Raw genomic sequence first — 20,297 nt, forward strand, 5'->3', positions numbered from 1 at the left:
TTTTAAAGTAATTAAATTAGAGTAATTAATTACTTAGTAATGCATTGCACCCAACACTGGTCCTCATTAACCAATTGGCCTAAAAAATCCCTGCAGTCAATTCATATGATGTCTGTTATAGTTATTTGTTTACAGATGTTAAAATAAACAGTAACTCCTATCCCTACCCTGAGCTCTAACATGTGGTAACACTTTATAAAAGATAACCACGTTGGGACACTTCCTTCCATCCCAATATTTCTATATATATGAGGGTTTTTTTATTTTATAAGATTAATATTTTTATTTATATTTGTTTCTGATTATTTTCTATTTTCAGAAAACCTTGACGAATACAAGAAGTCAGAAGAAATCTGCGAAGAAATAATTGGCATTGAAGGCATAGTTGATGAAGAGGCCAAAGAACAATGTCAGAAACAAAAGCACAAAATGAAAATACCAAAAAATTTGAAAATCAAAAATATTATAAAACACAAAAAGAATCCAAAATCTGAAGCTGCTCTCAGCTCCGAGGAACTGTTAGGTAAAATATCTCAATGTGTTATAAATTGTAATGATTGTAAATTAAAGAAAACAAGTTTCTTATCATCTTCTAATTTCTGGTTTATACTATAGAAGTGGACCTTGACACCATTGAAGGCACAGTAGAGTCTACTGGTGATTCTGAAGTGAGATGTCAGAAACAAAAATTCATAATCAAAATATCAGAAAAAATTAAAATTCTTGACTTCAAGAAACGGCAGAAGAATTCAAAATCCCCTGGAACTCCATCAGGTATAGTATAGCTGGTAGGGAAAAAATGCCCTGTAAACATAATCAAAAAGTAAATATTTCCCAGATATTTTTTTTCTTATTTGTTTTACTATTAGATGTCTTAATTTCACACTTGATATTTTCCACTCAAGTGTAAATACATTTTTATATATAACAATTCATAAAACAGCTGCTATATTTTAATATGGGTCTCTTGCAAATATATTAGAGGATCCTTGGCATCAAAAAGTTTGAAAACACCTGCTATGCCATATACATGAGAATGATCAGGAGCTAAGGATTAATATATCTGATAAGACAAGTTAATATAATATAGATATCTTCTCATATAATGCAGTGGAATTGGATTTCAAAGAGAACCTTGAGCAGAACCGTTTGGCTGAAGCACAGCAACAGCTGGTGAAAGCTGAGGAATGTCTCTTTGGTTCAAAAGAAGTGGGCAGGACAGAAGATGAGGAAGACAAGCTTCATATTGACTATGAGATCTTTATTTTGCACCTGAGATTGGCCATCTATGACTCCTTCAGTGAGGACAGCAAGGAGACGCTCAAGAGTGCTTTGACTTCAATACTTAAAGAGGAGGCACAGGACAGACGCTGGATGGAAGTTTCCGAGGATCAACGCCCAAAATGGAGGCCCACGGGGTGCAGACAGATCCATGACACATTACTCCAGACTACCGTGGAGGAACGAATGAAGAATGCAGATGAAGATGAAGTCTACCTCCTTGAAGAGAGAGGTGTTCCGAATGGGCAAAATAGTGCAGAAAGATCTGCTCAGAGTGGTCCGAAATCTGAGAGAGTGTTACCCACCGGACTTTGACATCTGCAGAACATATGCTCAGCTCTACCATCAAACCTTTTCCACCAGACTTCAAGAGCTTGCCAGATCCAAAATCAGTTCTGAGGACTGCCTCTATATATTAAGTTGGATTGTGGAGTACTACCCAAAGTAATGGCCAGTAAACAACATTAATCCTTTAAAAGCATGCTGTTTTACATACATTTTCAGATTCATAAATGTTAATGTTCTTTCATTTTCTTTTTTAGAGACGTATTGAAGCATAAAGAACTAGAGGAGCACATCAACAGTTCATCACTTGGACCTCTGTTACCCGAAGAAGACCTTAAGAGATTAGAGGAACAGTACTTTTCCTACAAAGAGGTTATTCAGTACATCAACGATGTTTTTTTGCAAATGGTTTTATATATATACAGTGCCAACCACTTATATTGGCACCCTTGGTAAATATGAGCAAAGGTGGCTGTGAAAATAAATCTGCATATTTTATCTTTTAGATTTTTCATTCAAAAAGTGCACAAAAGTTTCTTTATAAAGCACTTTTTTTTTTTTTTTTTTTTACCCAAAGTGCTGTACAAGCATGGATAAGACAAAATGACAAATAAATATATATATATATATTATAACCTGTCATTGAAGTAAAACAATTTAAATTTGGGGAAAACTCACATTGTGAAATAAATATAACCTGTCATTGAAGTAAAACAATTTAAATTGGGGGAAAACTCACATTGTGAAATAAATGTTTTTCTCCAATGGATGTTGGCCACAATTACAGGCACCCATGTATATTTCTATTAGTAATATATCTCTGAAGTATATTCCCATTCTGATTTACAGTGTTTTTTTCTTCAGTACACCAGGGTGACTAGGAGCGTTCTCCATCCATGACTTGCTGATTCACAGGATTATAAATAGAAGGACACACAGGCTAAATTCTCTAAATCGTGAATCACAAAGAGTAAAACGAAAGAACAGTTCTAATGTTTAGAACAAGATTGTTGAGCTTCACAAAATAGAAAGCAGCTGTTAGAAAATAGCTAAGCATTAGCTAAGCATAAAGAATTCCCATTTCCACCATCAGGGCAATAATTAAGAAGTTCCTATTAACTAAAGATATTATAAATCTGCCTGGGAGAGGATGTGTGTCTATATTGTCCAAATGGACAGTGAGGAGTTAAGAGTTTTAGTGGCCAAAGATTCAGGATCACAGCTGCAGAATCACAGAGATTAGTTTAGTCTTGGGGTCAGAAAGCCTAAAAAAACAAACAAACAAAAAACGCACCACATGTTGTTTGGGAAAGTTTCTAGAAAAATCATCTTCACTCATCCTTAAAGAAGCTCCAGCATATTCAGTTGTCAGACACGATTTGAACTTTGAATGGGACTGGCTTCTATGATCAGATGAAACTAAAAAAAAAAAAAAAAAAGCTTTTTAGCAGCAAACTCACCAGATGGGTTTGGTGCAAACAGGGATAAAAGTACCCCATGCACACACTTAAATATACTGCTGTTCTCTAAACTCATCAGGCATTGCAGGAAAAAACTCAGAGCTGTTATCTTGGGAAAAGGATGTTGTAATAATTGGTTGCCAATAATAGTGGCTAATGTGAACTAGAGAAAAATATTTATTTCATATGAAATGAAAATGAAAGATCAAAAGGATAAAAATTCCGATTTATTTTCACAGCCACCTTCGTTTTATATTTACCAAGGGTGCCAGTATTTGTGGTTGGCACTGCATATAATGTATATGTGTATAAAACCAAAGCCATTTGTCCCGTTTGGTGGAAGTTGCACAAGCGTCTGAAGTTAGAATTAAAACGAGGAGAACATTTGCTGAATTCGCTTTTGCTTTTGACAGGACATACTACTCATATCCGTTGTGGTAGACACAGTGTTAATGTTCTTCTCTCTCATATCAGTTAATTCTGCAGGTTTTAAATGATTATTCCTATTGCTTATTTTCTCTCATCAGAACGAGATCAGAAACTGGTTATCCAATGCTTTAGAGAAAGAAGCGGAAAAATGGAGTGATGGCATTGAACCAGAGCTGATGGACGGATACTACTTCAGTAACCTTGCTATTGATGTTTTACCAGTATGTTATGGGCTATATTGACTCTCTATCCATCACCTTATTTTAGTTTTAAATGTTGGTATACTCAAAGTAAGACTCTTCAGGAACTCGAGCTGCGTCAAATGCGCTTTGGGTAACGCGTTTAGCGTGAGCGTCTGAATATCATATCCAATCTGTCTTATAGAAGAGCCTGACGTCACGGGCGGGGTGGCGTAAACGACCAGGAAGCTATAAAGGCACGAGCCGCGCAGCTGGCTTCAGCCTCGCGTATTTCAGTGTGTGCATGTTTGTGTGCATGTCATTCTGTCTTGTCAGTCCTATTTATTGTTGTTTGTCACTATTAGCTCCTCAAAGAGTAAGCAATAGTCAAAGAGCAAAGCTAAGACGAGACATCTGAAAGGCGAATCCAGATCACATTTCAGATTGTGTGTTCATCAGAATACACGGACTGTGTGCGGTCTGCCTGGGATTGAGGCACGCTGTTCAGCTCTTCAGGGAGCCGACTGCCTGCACTGGTACAAGCCAGTGTGGACGCTTCGATTCTGGAGGACTCTCTCGAGGGGGAGTCTTCCTCGCGGTGTCAGTCCCGCTTTTGCCGAGGCGGAACGGTGCCTGCACTCGCTGGGTTCGCAGATAAGATCTGCTGGAGGGTATGGAGATGGGCGCGTCCCTATCTCCTACCTCACCCGCCAGATCTGCCCGATCTCTGGGTGCGGAAGCCCAAGTGCTGCGGTCCTTCCCCCCGAGTGACGGCTGTGACGCACTGCCTTTTTTTCTCAGAGGAGATTGAAACGGAGGGCGATGATGAGCTCGCAGTTGAACAAACATAAGCTGCATAAACATCAGTTGCACAGACAAACAGTTACACAAGCATCAGTTTCTGTTTAAACTGTTTAAAGAGCAGCCCTCTCAGTCTATAGTCAGAGCGGTGCCACCCGCGCTCCCCCTGCGTCGGGAATGGAGGCTAAAGCAACGCTCTGAAGCAGGGTTTTCCCAGCCTAAGGCGGATCTGAGGGTCGTACTTCAGACTGTGAGGCCCTCGGTTAAGAAGTCCTGACATGTTTCGGTCACGACTGCAGAGGGCGGCCCCTACTGGGGTAGAGCGGCGTACACAACATTACACGGTGCCGGTCTCACCTCAGCAGGGCTGAGATGGTCGCTGCCCCTGCGGGGGCCTCTTACACCAGAGGTCAGTCTCAAGAGACTGATTCCCTTAGTAGATTATTTACCAGCGTGGAAACTACTGCCAAATGTATCTCAATGGGTCCTGCACACAGTAGAAAATGCTACCGTATTCAGTTCGGCTCTGCACCGTCGATATTCGTCGGGGTCATTCCGGCGATAGTCGGCCCCAGGCAGGGTCTGGTAATGGAACAGGAAGTGAAAACCCTATTAAAGAAGGAGGCCATCAAGGTGGTCCGTCCTTAAGACAGGGAGTCCGGGTTCTACAGCTGGTATTTCACAGTCCCAAAGAAGGATTGGGGGGTTGCGTCCGATTATAGACTCGAGGGTCTTAAATCGTTCAGTTATGAGATTGAAGTTCAAAATGCTCAAGATCAAGCATGTTATAGGTCAGATCAGGTCCGAGGACTGGTCTGTCACAATATAACTCAAAGATGCATACTTCCACATATCCATCCTTCCACAACACAGGAAGTTTCTGAGGTTCGCTTTCAGGGGCGAATTTTACCAATATCGAGTACTTCCCTTCGGCCTTGCACTCTCACCCTGCACGTTCATAAAATGTGTAGACGTGGCTCTGGTTCCCCTGTGCATGCAGGGCATCCGCATTCTCAACTACATCGACGATTGGTTAATTTTAGCTCAGTTAGAGCAGGTTGCGGCTCGGCATCGAGATGTCATTCTCGCACATATGGGGGAGCTGGGTTTGAGACTGAACGCCAAGAAGAGTGTACTTTCTCCGGTTCAGAGAACCACCTATCTAGGTGTAGTATGGGATTCGACTGCGATGCAGGCACGATTGTCCCCTGCTCGTATCGAGTCGATCCTCATCTCACTCGAGAGAGTCAGAGAAGGCCAGTCACTTACTGTCAAACAATTTCAGAGATTGTTGGGTCTGATGGCAGCTGCGTCCAACGTGATACGTCTTGGCCTGCTGTACATGAGACCCCTACAGTGGTGGCTCAAGACCAAGGGATTTTCCCAGAGGGGAAATCTACTTTGCACTATCAAGGTCATGCTGTGCTGCCTCCGTGCCTTCGACATGTGGAAGAAACCTTGGTTCTTGAATCAGGGCCCAGTGCTGGGAGCTCCTTGTCGCCGTGTAATACTAGTGATGGACGCATCTCTCACCGGCTGGGGTGCAGTCATGAGTGGCCACCCTGCCCGTGGTCTGTGAAGCGGTCGCCATCTAACATGGCATATCAATTGTCTAAAAATGCTAGAAGTTTATCATGCACTGAAGCACTTCCTCCCAGACCTAAGGGGTCACCATGTGTTGGTGCGCACCGACAACACATCGGTGGTCTCTTACATCAACCACCAGGGAGGTCTGCGTTCGCGCCCTTTGTACAAGCTTGCGCACCAGCTCCTGGTGTGGTCCCAGAGCAAACTCCTCTCATTAAGAGCAGTATATATTTCTGGGAAATTAAATATGGGTGCAGACATACTGTCGAGGCAGGGGCCGAGGCCCGGGGAATGGAGACTTCACCCAGAGGTGGTGAAGCAAATATGGAGAGTATCCCCTTTGGTTCTCTCTAGTTCATCCAGCTCCTCTGGGACTGGACGCTATGGTACAGACGGGTATTAGTAGTCCCGTTCTGGCTGGGCCGAGTATGGTTCTCAGACCTGGTCTCGCTCCTCGACGGCTCTCCATGGGAGATAACAATCAGGACAGACCTACTCTCACAGCCGCAGGGCACGATAATTCACCCTCGCCCGGAGTTATGGAAGCTGTGGTGTGGCCCCTGAGGGGGCACAACTATTAGCAGCTGGTCTCTCAACCGAGGTTGTTGAGACCCTCCTCCAATCCAGAGCTCCCTCAATGAGGAAACTGTATGCCTTGAGGTGGAAACTCTTCACCTCATGGTGCAGTGACCGCCAGCTAGACCCAGCAAACTACACAGTTGGTACAGTTCTGGAGTTCCTACAGGCCAGGCTCTCTCCAGGTTTGACCCACTCCACATTGAAAGTTTACGTGGCGGCCATTGCGGCCTACCACTCCCTTCTCGATGGCCAGTCTTTGGGAAGACACCCCTTAGTTACACGTTTTCTCTGCGGTGCGCTGAGGCTGAGACCTCCAGTACGGTCTCATGTTCCCCCCTGGGACTTGGGTGTGGTGTTAGAGGCTCTCTGTAAACAGATTCAAGATATCTCGCAGACATCTGACTCTTAAAGCCGCCTTTCTGTTGGCCATTACCTCTCTGAGGAGAGTAGGAGATTTACAGGCCCTCTCATTGGCCCCTACCTATCTTGATTTTGCACCTGGCATGACCAAATTGTTCATATACCCTCGAGCGGGATATGTTCCTACAGTGCCCTCTATCACACCACAACCTGTAGTGCTGGAGGCCTTCTGTCCTCCTCCCTTTCAGGAGCTCAACCAAGAGGAGCTAAATTGTGTGTGTCCAGCTCGAGCGCTGGATGCATACGTCCACAGAGCTGCCCTGTGGAGAAAAATGGATCAATTGCTTGTATGCTGCGGTCCCCCCAAGAGGGACTGCTTCTAAGCAGACCTTTAGTCGTTGGATAGTTGAGACTATCAACGCCACTTTGAGTCCTCTGGTCGTCCCCCAGTGTCGGGAGCCAAGGCTCACTCTACACGGGGTATGGCGGCCTCCAAGGCCTTTCTAGCAGGCGTGTCCATGCTGGACATCTTTAATGGTGCGGGGTGGTCCACGCCTCCTACTTTTGCAAGATTCTATGGCTTAGACATGCCAGTCACTCCAGGCACTTCAGTCCTCTCGTCCTAAGCTGTGCTCTTCGGATACACACTAGGCAGGGGTTTGGTAGTCTGGTGGCGTTGGCACTCTTTCCCCAAAGCGCATTTGACCCAGCTCGAATTCCTGAAGAGGAACCTCTCTAGGTTACGTATGTAACCCTAGTTCCTTGAGGGAACGAGACGCTGCATCTCGAGGCCATACACCTGGCACCCCTGCCAGCGCTTGCTGGTACTCGAAGCTGAAGCCAGCTGCGCGGCTCGTGCCTTTATAGCTTCCTGGTCGCTTACATCACCCCGCCCGTGACGTCACGCTCTTCTATAAGACAGATTGGATATGATATTCAGAGTCGCTCATGCTAAACGCGTTCCCCAAAGCGCATTTGACGCAGCGTCTCGTTCCCTCGAGGAACTAGGGTTACATAAGTAACCTAGAGACATTTAGCATTATTGAAGTGTATTTTTTTTTTCTTTTTTTTTACAGCTTGTTGATGGGGCTGTAAAAGATGTCAACACACTTTTGAGTTGTGAAAGTAAAGCCCGGAGTTTTCTAAACCAGCTGGACAGCTTTCTTCAGAGGTACATAGCTAGTCACTAGTCACAGTCTCACATAAGTACATTAATAAGATCGTTTTCTCCTTTTTTTTTTAATTGCAGCTATAAAACAAGTCTGGAGGAGTTGGTCAAAAGAAAACAAGAAAACATTCCTAAAACTCTCTTTGCTACTCTGGTTAATATTTACCAGTTTAGGTGAGTTTGACTGATTACTGAAAAATGCTTTTACAATATAATGTAATTATTTATTTTAAAGTTCTTATAAATTACACTATAGTATAATGCATCATGTTATTCATACTTGATTTTAAAATCATTAAAATAAAATTTTATTTTATATAAACTCTAGCTCTCTGTTAACATGCTAATAAGTCTACTGTCATAATTACAATAAAATTATACCAACCATTATTTCTCTATATCTTCAGGGATTATGTACAAAAACCAGAACATCCTTTCACAGAGGACACTAGAAAAGCTTGCCTTTCCACATTAGCAGATCTCAAAAACATTTGTCACAGATACTTCCTCAGTCATATTCACACAGAACTGAAGGTAAAGAACAAAACATCATGTAAAGCTATTGTACTTATTTACCTTGAGATACTGCCCCATCAACATTTTCCATCTCATTTTTTTTATGTAAGATGGCCAGTGAAGTGTTTATAGTTCATCCAGATATTACAATTTAGAAGTCAGCATTTGATACTACAGCAATTTAACAAACTTGGATTTAGCCAAGTAGTTCATGCATCAACATCCCCGTTGGTCCTGGGACCAGGCGGGTAAATTTTGTGTAACATTTGGGGGGACAATAAACAACATTTTACAAGAGCTATTTTTGAAGGGGACATAAATAATCCAGCAAAAAATGTACTTGTAAGGTATTTGGACCAAAGTACTGTGAGGCAAGGGAGGGGGAGACTAAAATCTTTCTAGACTTAAAACGCATTTTTACCCTGTTTGTATTGTTTTACAACTTATACAATTATGTAAAGTGTAAAACATTATTATTCACAATACACAGCGTGGTTTTTAATCATAATTATAAAGGGACAACCCTCAGATGGAACAGCATTTCAATCAATGGTTATGAATAAATGTTTGCTTGAAAGGTCTGACATGTTTCGGCTCAACCAGTGGTGGTCAGTTGAATCATACTTTTTTAAACCTTTAACTTAAAATTTCTCTCAGATTTTTAGAGGTAGGTTATGGAAAGACCATAATGAATGGATTTTGATTATACTATAGGATAGTTGTTCCAGAAACAACACAGATGTCTTCAGTTAGATACATTACATAATATGCTTTACTTTCATATTTATTATGCTTCTTTTAATATTAACTTCTTAAATTAAACCTTACATTTAGGAAATAACCCATTTGTTTATCTGCACAGCCGCTGTACCGTAAACTGTGGACTCCAGTTTGGTTCGCTGGACATTGTGAGGTTGTGGAGGAGCTGGTGAAGGCGCTTGAGAGTAACATAGACAATTTCAAAGAGCTAAAGTCTGTCTGCAGAGAGGTCAGAACCACTTTTGCAGCAAATTTCATTTCTGACAGTCTTATAACATGATGTTAATAGATGTGTCATCTTATTTTTGGTCTCTATAATCTGGTGTGTTTTTTTAATTGTTTTAAGATACAATTATAGGTATATGAAGAGTGTGTACCTGTGTGTTTATAGGAGCTAATGGCTGAGCTGCATCTAGAAGTAATGGTTGAATATGTGAGGCGAATGATGAAGAGAAAATTGAAACTGAAAGACAAAGAGCAGCAAGAAGCAGCTGCTGAGTTCATCTGCCACGACAGCAATCAAATCTGCTCTGTGTTTGCCAGAGTGGTGAGATCATATCCAGACCCACACAACAATGCATGCATAACCATGTACTCACATGTGTCCAAGATATGCACAGTGCAAAGTTCATGCACATTGCAAACTGATAATGGAGTTAATGTACAGATGTTTTATATATATTTATATACACTGTATATACAGTATATAACATTAAAGTTAATGGGTGTTGTCAGAATGAGAGTCCAAACAGCTGATAAAACATCACAATAAATCACAAGTAATCCACATTACTCCAGTTAATGAATTAATCATCATTAAGATAATTTTTAACTTCAAACCATTGTATTTGGCTCAAATAAGAGTCCTCTATCCATGACATTGCTGTCTGTCTGAATCAGGAGAGAAATATGCATGGATCAAGCACCATTTACAACTGAAAACAGTTCTTAACAAATATGTGAGTGGACTTTGATGTGAGATGATGACAAGGGATGGACCTTTTCACTGGAGGAAGCGTTGTTGTGAATTTTGGATTCATATTTTGATCAGAAACATTGATTTAAAATTACATTCACTGCAGAGGATTCATTGGTGAGCAAAATTTCAGGAAATTTTCATTTTTGGGTGAACTTTTCCCCTGTTCAATGTTATTCAGTTCTTGTAATGAAGTTTTGATGTAAATATGTTTGTTTCATGTGTTTTTATCTCAGTTGTTCGCATTGGGAATACTAATAATTAAAACCCTAGAATGATCTATCACATTTTGCTGAACACCAAGGTCCTGTGATCATATTAGTCCCTTGCAAATCGTCATCTCTGTGATTTGGCCAGCATTTGGCAATTTTTCGAGGTTTTTGTTTTCTGTCTGCCCTTTTATACATCTTTCGTGAAGAATGGAGCTGCGTTGGAGTGTTTGATAGTATTTTGTGTACAATTAACAGAAAGAGAAAGCTGAAAAGGTTTTAAGGTTAATGTATTACAAATAAATCAAGCATAAAGCTTGGGATATTATTTTAACCTGCTAAAACCTAAATGACAACAGTGCACGAGACTATATTAGTTTCTTTTTTTTAAATCCATCTAACCAGATCATAGAACGGGAAAGCCTTGACATCCGGGTATTCGGGAGATAAGTCAGTAAATCACAGGCTTTGCTTATCCTGTGCGACTACACCACACTAAATTCAGATGTGAGTGTGTGTGTGTGTGTTGGGGGGGGGGGGTGTTGTAATAAAAAAAAAACACACAAGGTCCCTAGATAATACTGAAAGACAAAATATGGCCATATTTACTGTATTCTCTTTGTTTGAAACAGCATAAGGAATTCTGGGAAAGCAGAGGGAAATTATGACTCCACATTAAAAGTTTTCTAAATTGGGTATATTGTCGTCTCTAGGGATGCAGAGAGGAATGGTTCTGTCAAATTCTGCCCAAATTATCAGAGATTCTGAGACTGCAGGATCCTGGGAGTTTACAACTTGAGATTGTTACTCTGGCAAGAGACTATCCTGACATGAGGTAAGTCTGTTAGATAGGAGCTGGCAAGATGCAGTTATTTTACCTTTGAGGAAGAGACTATAGCTAAATATCTTCTTTTCACACTCGTTCTTCATACATATATTTACAAACCTGATTCCAAAAAAGTTGAGACACTGTACAAATCGTGAGTAAAAAGTAATGGAATAATTTAAAAATCAAATAAACGTCTAAGGTTACATATGTAACCCAGGTTCCTCGAAGGAACAAGATGCTGCATCGAGAATGATTGGGGAATGCCCCCAGTGTTACGTCTCTGAATAACGTGTGTAATCAGTCCAATGGAAGGGCGAGACGTCATAGGCGGGTGGCGTTAGAGACCAGGAGGCATAAAAGCATGAGCGGCGAAGCCAGTAATCAGCCTCAAAGGATGAAGCAAGCGCCGACCAGAGATGCCGGAAATGTGGCACTGCGACGCAGCGTCTCGTTCCTTCGAGGAACCAGGGTTACATACATAACCTTAGACGTTCCTCTTCAGGAACTCCAGCTGTATCGAGAATGATTAGGGGAACAAGACTGCCCACGCCGCCAGACTTTCAAATCTCTGCCTAGTGTGGAAGAGCACAGCTAAAGCAAGAGCCTAAGCAGACAAGAGCCTGACAGAAATCAGAGTGAGTCTTGACCACCAGGAGAGGGGAGATCAGAGGACTCGAGGCTAAGGATAGCATCTTGAACACAGCTCAGCATAAGCTTCTTCTGGCCTGAAGCCTTAGCCTCAGTGCACCATGGAGGAAACATGTAACCAGAGGGTTTCTGCCCACTGACTGGCCACCAAGAGGGGCACGGTAGGCCAACATGGCCGCCACGTAGATCTTCAGAGTAGAGTGGGTCAACCCTGCGGAGAGCCTGCAGGAACTCCAGCACTTTACCAACCGGGCAGTTAACTGGGTCGAGCTGGTGGTCTCCACCCCAAGAAATGAAAAGCTTTCACTTCAAGGCATACAGTTTCCTCAGTGAGGGTGCTCTGGATTGGAGAACTTCTTAACAACCTCGGTTGAGAGACCGGAAGCTAAGAATTGTGCCTTCTCAGAGACCACTCCTACAGCCTCTAAGCTCCATGCGGGGGCGCACCCTCTGCCTGCGAGAGGAGATCTCTCCTGATGGGAACCTCCCATGGAGTGCTGCCAAAAAGAGAAATCAGGCCCAGGAACCATACCCGGCCCGGCCAGAACGGGGCTACTAACAACAGCCGGACTCCGTCCCAGTGCACTCTCTCCAGAACTCCCGGGACCAGAGCAATCGGGGGAAAAATTTACAGATGAAGCCTTGGCCACATCTTTACCATGGTGTCCAGCCCCAGTGGAGCTGGATGAGTCAGAGGAAGCCAGAAGGGACAGTGCAATGTCTCTCAAGTCCCAAAAGGATCCACCCGAGTCTGGCCAACCTCTCCTACTCTGCTTCCTCACCTCGGTGTGAAGCCACCATTCCCCAGGCCTCTGTGGGATGTCTGCTCCCATATTAAGATGCCCAGGAATGTGGACTGCTCTCAGTAAGAGGAGTTCACCCTGAGACCACACAAAGATCTGGTACGCTAGTTTGTATAAATGGCGTGAGCGCAGAACTCCTTGCTGGTTGATGTAAGAGACCACTGCTGTGTTGTTGACCACTGCTGAACCCCTTGGTCTTGAGCCACCACTGTAGGGGTCTCATGTACAGCAGGCCAATAGTATTTGTCACGGGGTGACAAAAGAGAAGCGGAACTAAGTCCCGCCGGAATTTTGTGTTCCCCTCGGGACGGTGTCGCGGTAACACCGGTCCACTTCCGGGTTGCGCCCGATGTCATAATAACAACGCTAATGACAGATTGACATCTGGTGTGGGGAGTTTGATGTGGCGATCTGTGAGAGGATTATGGAGGCGGAGTAACCACATAAAAGGAGAAGTGCAGAGACCAGGGAGAGGGGGGATTTCTATTTGGTCGTTCGTTCTCCCGGCTATTCTTCCGGGTTGGCTTGCCCCCGTGTGTGGTTCTTCTCTTTGGATGTGTTCCCCTAGGAGAGGTGAATTCCTGGGACGTTTGGGCTGGCGTGTGGAGGTATTTGAGGACTATTGTGGGGTTTCGGCTATCTGGCTGTGCAACAGATATATCAGCGATCGAGTGGAGATATTCAGGACAGAAAGAGTGTGAGTTCTGGAAAGCAAGTGAAGACCAGACCGCGCCATCGCTATCGGAGGGAAGTTAAGAGACCTGATCTGGGACTTCGATCAATTGTATACTTCTGGACTGGGAGTGATAACGTTGTGAAGTGGACGGAGTCATCGTTGGGTGAGTGCTGGCTCTATTTGCACTAAGAGTGGGTGTGCCGTGTCTGAAGTGGTGTGTTTGCACAATAAATCGTTTGAAGTGAAGTTACAGAGTGTGGGGAAGATATATAGAGTTAATGCCGGACGCTCACCACCCCGAGAGCCCACCACCGTCACCGTAATCCACACCCAGGCACTCAACTGAAGTATCCCCCAGCCGTAAGCCCCATTTCTTATTCAAGAACACATACATGCTGTTGATTACTTACCCCGCTGTGTAGATCGCAGGATCCTCTGGGCCGAACGCCGCATGTGATGTCCCTATGAAAGGAGGTGGACACAAGAATTATTCCTTTCCCGGTCTTAACCGAAGCATCTCCCAGCCGTAAGCCCCACTACTTATTCAAGAACACATACTTACTGTCGATTACTTACTCTGCTGTGCAGATCGCAGGATCCTCTGGGCCGAACGCCGCATGTGATGTCCCTATGAAAAGAGGTGGACACAAGAATTATTCCTTTCCCGGTCACAACCGAAGCCTCTCCCAGCCGTAAGCCCCACTACTTATTCAAGAACACATACTTGCTGTTGATTACTTACTCTGCTGTGCAGATCGCAGGATCCTCTGGGCCGAACGCCGCATGTGATGTCCCTATGAAAAGAGGTGGACACAAGAATTATTCCTTTCCCGGTCACAACCGAAGCCTCTCCCAGCCGTAAGCCCCACTACTTATTTAAGAACACATACTTGCTGTTGATTACCTACTCTGCTGTGCAGATCGCAGGATCCTCTGGGCCGAATGCTGCATGTGATGTCCCTGTAGAAAGAGGTGGACACACGAATTATTCCTTTCCCGGTCTTAACCGAAGCATCTCCCAGCCGTAAGCCCCAGTACTTATTCAAGGACACATACTTACTGTTGATTACTTACCCCGCTGTGCAGATCGCAGGATCCTCTGGGCCGAACGCCGCATGTGATGTCCCTATGAAAAGAGGTGGACACAAGAATTATTCCTTTCCCGGTCACAACCGAAGCCTCTCCCAGCCGTAAGCCCCACTACTTATTCAAGAACACATACTTGCTGTTGATTACCTACTCTGCTGTGCAGATCGCAGGATCCTCTGGGCCGAATGCTGCATGTGATGTCCCTGTAGAAAGAGGTGGACACACGAATTATTCCTTTCCCGGTCTTAACCGAAGCATCTCCCAGCCGTAAGCCCCATTACTTATTCAAGGACACATACTTACTGTTGATTACTTACCCTGCTGTGCAGATCGCAGGATTCTCTGGGCCGAATGCTGCATGTGATGTCCCTGTAGAAGGAGGTGGACACGAGAATTATTCCTTTTCCCGGTCTCGACCGAAACATCCACGAGCTCTACTTACCCGGATACCCCCCCCTCACTCCGGGACGGGTGACAGACTATCCTGGCTCTTGCTGGCCCCGTACAGGCACGAACTGCTGACGACTCCACGCCTTCCCGGCGTCCGAGGTCTGGCTCCGTTCTGGTCGGGAGACACGGAAGGAACACTGAACTTTTAAATTGCTTTTAACCAAATAAAACCTTGTTCATTTTTTTTATACTCTCGTCCGTCTGGTTCTTCTGGTACGCTCCCCGAGGTGATCCTGGGTTTCAGGGGTGGGTGCAGTCTGGCTTGGCCCCCCCGACCTGTGACAGATTCATGTTGGACGCAGCTGCCATCAGACCCAGCAATCTCCGAGACTGCTTGACAGTGAGTGACTGGCCTTCTCTCAATCTCGTGACTGCAGTGAGGACCGACTCGATCTGAGCAGGTGACATGCATTGTGGTCAAATCCCACACCACGAAAAAAAAAGCAGAGAAAGCACACTTTTCTTGGCCTTAGGTCTCATGCTAAAGGTCAAAGGGGCCTGCCCTCCGAGGTTCTGAGCCGCAGCATCATTTTTTTTTCTTTTTGCCAGGGACAACACACAGCCTGAACGCTGCCTGTTCTCGCCCAAAACTTACCTTAATTGAAGCTATGACAATGGAGTTTATCAGTGGAAAAACGACACTAAATAAGACTCACAAACAGATACACAGACACATACACAGAGCGCTTGCTGAAAATAGAAGGCTGATTACTGGCTTCGCCGCTCATGCTTTTATGCTTCTTGGTCTCTGACGTCACCCGCCTATGACGTCTCGCCCTTCCATTGGACTGATTACACACGTTATTCAAGAGACATCATGCTGGGGGTGTTTCCCAATCATTCTTGACGCAGCTCGAGTTCCTGAAGAGGAGATCTTTCACCCATAGAAAACATTTGGCGCATCATAAAGAACAAGATGTGACAAAGAAGACCTAAGACAGTTGAGCAACTAGAAGGCTGTATTAGACAAGAATGAGACAACATTCCGATTCCTAAATTTTAGCAACTTGTCTCCTCAGTCCCCAGACATTTGCAGACTGTTATAAAAAGAAGAGGGGATGCCACACAGTGGTAAACATGGCCTTGTCCCAACTTTTTTGAGATGTGTTGATGTCATGAAATTTAAAATCAACTTATTTTTCCCTTAAAATTATACATTTTCTCAGTTTAAACATTGGATATGTAATTTATGTTGTATTGAAACTTTCACATCATTGCATTCTGTTTTTATTCACAATTTGTACAGTGTCCCAACTTTTGTGGAATCGGGTTTGTACTTACAATATGCAGTTTCAGTATAGATGCCACTAGCAAAATTAAAGATGAGTTTAGAATTTGTTGATCAGTCTAACAGTGTGATTTTTGTTTCATCAATATTCTTCACTAGTGAGCAGCATATTATTGCTCTCCTAAACCTAAAGACCAACCTTTCAAGCTCAGATCTTCGCCGGATCAAAAAGTGTCTGAGTGAAAACAGAGGCACACTGGACACTCTGGAGTCCTCTACTTCCATCTTCTTCTCTAAAGTACTAATCAAATGGAAAATCATCTAAATGCCATGTTACATCTATGGCAATGTTAAACAACTGTGATTCATACTGTGATACATAATCAGTGTTGTTATGTAATATTTATTCAAAAAAAATGTATGGTATTATTCTGTTATTCTCAGCTGATTTCACACTGTTTTCCAAAAATCCTCTAATTCCCTTCTTCTTTACTTATCAAGTGGAAAATCACCCGAATGCCCTGTAACATCTGTAGCTAATTGTAAATACTTGTGAAGCATACTGTGATACAAAAAAAAGGTTTTATTTATTTATTTATTTATTGCACCAAGAAAATCTGTGAAATGCCATAAAACTAGATGGTAAACTCAAATGTAAAAATAAGTGTATATTTATAATGTAAAGTGCTTCATCTGAATGCATGTTCAAAGCTCTCAAAAGTTATTTAAATATTCTGATATAATACACTTAATGTTTTAGTATGCAGTAGGTAAATACAGTAAATGTCATTTTAAACTAAATACGATGAGAGCTGCTTAGAAAATACGCTTTTTAAAACTTCTGCAAAGTGCTCTTCATTTGCCTCCAGTAGCTAAATAAACTGTTTAAATTTGTCTTGTGTAAGGTAAGTATAAAAGGGATAACAAGATCAACAAATCATTCTTCATTATCTAATACGGATAATAAAAAATATGGTCAGTTTACTTAGTTTTGTCATGGCCATGGCATAATAACTCATGGGAGGGAGCATGATAATATGTTGTGGCCACAAGATCATTTTATTGAGGTAATGACATCCATATGATATGGCAGCAGGATGTTATGTTAAAATAAATACACTTTTGATCCATTAGATGTCAGTTTAATTGATACTGTGGTGTCTAGTTCATTCAGCAACTAATGGATATTCTTTCATTTTATTCATTAAGCATGTACACTACCAATCAAAAGATTGGGGTGGGAAAAATCTTGTATTGTAATATTGTACTGTAAAATGTTGTATTGTTGTTATTGTTAAAAAATATTACAATTGAAAATAATTGTTTTGTATTTTAATGTATTTTATAATGTTATTTATTTCTGTAATGGCAAAGCTGAATTTTAAGTTTCACATGAACCTTCTGAAATCATTTTAATATGCTGATTTGCTGCTCAATAATCTTTCATTGATAAAAATCTTTTATTATCAATGGTTAAAACAGTTGCTTAATATTTTGGCAAAAATTACATTTTCTTTTCGTTCAGGTTTTTTTTTTTTTTTTGAGGAAAAGAAAGATCAGTATTCAAATATTCAAAAGAACAGCATTGGTTTTAGATAGAAATCTTATATAAAATTACAAATGTCTTTAATGTCTCTTTTAATCTATTTGATGCATTCTTGCTGAGTAAAAGTATTATACATTTAATACAAGCAAAATTGGAGCAAGAAAGTAAAGTTTAAATAAATGCAATAAAGTCCACGCTGAACATAGTTTTACAATCACTCAGTTTTACAGTTTTACACTCAGTTTTACAATCACTCAATTTAGTATTTTCTCTTCTAAAGAGACAGGTAAAAAAAAAAGGTCTATAAAAAAGATGTGATGAAAGGTTCTGTCATTCACCTTGAGTTAAATTACCATGACATCATGCAGGCGGATTAACATATATTGCATTGTGTCCCACTATGCAAGATTAATATTGACAGTTGGACTGTTCCAAAAAAAACAAAATCATATAGGGATCAGAAACCATTCTTTCATCATCCTTGTCTCCCACAATATGCAACGGTCATGCTGTGAAGTAGAGTATTCAGAAAGTACTTTAAACAGAAATACTGTGGTAGGTTACATAATTATCTAAACAGCATGATACTCTCAACTTTATTCCTTTAAAAACTGATAAGTTTGTTATCACTGGTTGTGGCGAGTGGGGCGGGGCCGAGAGGCGTGGGAACGAGGAGTGAGGCCAGGTGTAGTGATTGGAGATGAGCTACACCTGCGCCCCACCGCTAGTATCGAGTCCCACTTAGGAGATGGAAGGATATAAAACTGGATCGACTATAGTGAAGGACGAGAGAGAGGACCAGGCCTGGGACATTATTTTATGGTTTGGCTTTTTATTTGTGCGCGTCAGTCGCCGTGAGGGGCTGACGCGCTGTTTTGGGTTTATTTTTGAATTATTAAAGTATTTTGATTGTGCGCATGTTCCCGCCTCCTTCTTCCCGATGTATGTGGAGTTCCTATCGTTACACTGGTTATTTGAATAATTGCACGTTTTGATATAAACTAGTGAGCTCATGTGTTTTAATAAAAATAATAATGCATTAGCACGTGAATTCACCTAGATGTCACTGTCCAACTGATGCAATAGTAGAGTGCATTCATACTGGCCATTATTTTTCATCCCATTTTTTTTTACTTTTCTAAATACAAGTACAAATAAAGTTATTAGCTTTCTTCAGATTCTTCCATATTGGATGTAAATACATCCTAATCATAAATCCTCATTATACTCCGTGGTGGAGCCAGAGGGGTGTCCAGGGTGGATTATTATTATTATCGTCATCATAAATATGTAAAACAGTTGAGTACCATTTATCTGAAAAAGGTTTTGTAAGATTATACACTATACTATTCAAAAGCTTGGAGTCAGATTATTTATTATTATTTATTTTATATTATTTTTTTGTGAAGTAAATTATAGATATTAATACTTTTTAGCAAAGATGCTGTTCAAAACTGATCAAAAGTGATGATTGCGACAATCACAGTAGTGTCCTAACCTCACAGTTGCTAAATAAAATTAGTTAACTAGAAGAAACTAGAGACTAGAGATTGAATTATATCCTAACACAAGAAATTTGACTATAGCCTACATAGATTCAGACTAAAAATACATGTACAAAAAAATTTCTCTCATTCTATTCTCCTTCTCTACTCACTATAGAAATATGCTATTGTGTTTTTAATTGTTAATGTTGTAAAGAAAGATGTGTTCAGTAGATTGCAGCACATTACAATACATTTTTGTATAATTGTAATGCTAGATAAATAGAACAACCCACATGCTATTAGCTGACCAAAATGTGTCATTTTGATCTGGATGCTTGTTATCCATGCTTATGTTTTCTTTAAAATGATGCCTAAAGAAGAATATGTAAATGGTATCGTTAGACTCACTCTGGACTTCTGTTCCTGTTTTATTAGATCTTTCACAAATCGGACATGAGTCATGTTAAAATATGGGCGTCTCATTATCATCATTCATTATATAATTAACACTCAGGCAGTAGTTTAGCATTAGCAATCAAGATAGGAAACTTCAGACCTTAGACCTTAGAGTTAAAACAGGGCAGTTCTCCCAGGCACTAGATCAGATAACCAGCAGTCTATAAAAGAGGCGGCGAGGGGCTCATGAAAGCTAAAAGAGAGAGCTTGAGACACACTTGGGCTGCCTTCAGTTCTGAATTATGGCCTTTAGCAGAGAGAGCAAAGGTAAGACAATCAATGACATGACATACCGAGTTTTATTCTGCACATTTTGACCAGTACTATTAAGAGGATGAAATGAAAAGTTTTGATTTTAAATGTAAATAAGAATGAATTAACACATTTGTTGTGTTCTTGTAGGTCCTTTTAAGTTAAACATAGCCTAATATATCTGCCCAGAATTGAGTTCTGCTGTTAGGGACTGAAATGTGGCAGACGAGACAACGTAACTACA

The 20,297-nt window shown here is 41.7% G+C and overlaps 1 protein-coding gene and 1 long non-coding RNA gene across 6 annotated transcripts in view; both read left to right on the plus strand.

The window, feature by feature from the left end:
• Nucleotides 1-20,297, plus strand: part of LOC127938656 (tumor necrosis factor alpha-induced protein 2-like) — a 66,520-nt gene that overhangs the window by 17,748 nt on the left and 28,475 nt on the right. Inside the window, 7 exon segments of the mRNA XM_052535430.1 lie at nucleotides 320-523; nucleotides 616-774; nucleotides 1,112-1,493; nucleotides 1,495-1,725; nucleotides 1,824-1,938; nucleotides 3,554-3,676; nucleotides 8,038-8,132. Coding sequence (XP_052391390.1) covers nucleotides 320-523; nucleotides 616-774; nucleotides 1,112-1,493; nucleotides 1,495-1,725; nucleotides 1,824-1,938; nucleotides 3,554-3,676; nucleotides 8,038-8,132 — 1,309 coding nt within the window.
• LOC127938662 (uncharacterized) lies at nucleotides 13,363-16,004 on the plus strand. 5 transcript variants are annotated; one of them, XR_008148768.1, is made up of 4 exons: nucleotides 13,363-14,019; nucleotides 14,134-14,351; nucleotides 14,632-14,849; nucleotides 14,964-16,004. It is a non-coding gene; the product is annotated as an uncharacterized LOC127938662 (long non-coding RNA). The 5 variants fall into 5 exon arrangements; XR_008148766.1 differs by having other exon boundaries at nucleotides 14,134-14,517; nucleotides 14,798-14,849; nucleotides 14,964-16,001; XR_008148767.1 differs by lacking the exon at nucleotides 14,632-14,849 and having other exon boundaries at nucleotides 14,134-14,517; nucleotides 14,964-16,000.

This window comes from Carassius gibelio, chromosome A20 (assembly GCF_023724105.1).
Source record: "Carassius gibelio isolate Cgi1373 ecotype wild population from Czech Republic chromosome A20, carGib1.2-hapl.c, whole genome shotgun sequence".
NCBI lineage: Eukaryota > Metazoa > Chordata > Actinopteri > Cypriniformes > Cyprinidae > Carassius > Carassius gibelio.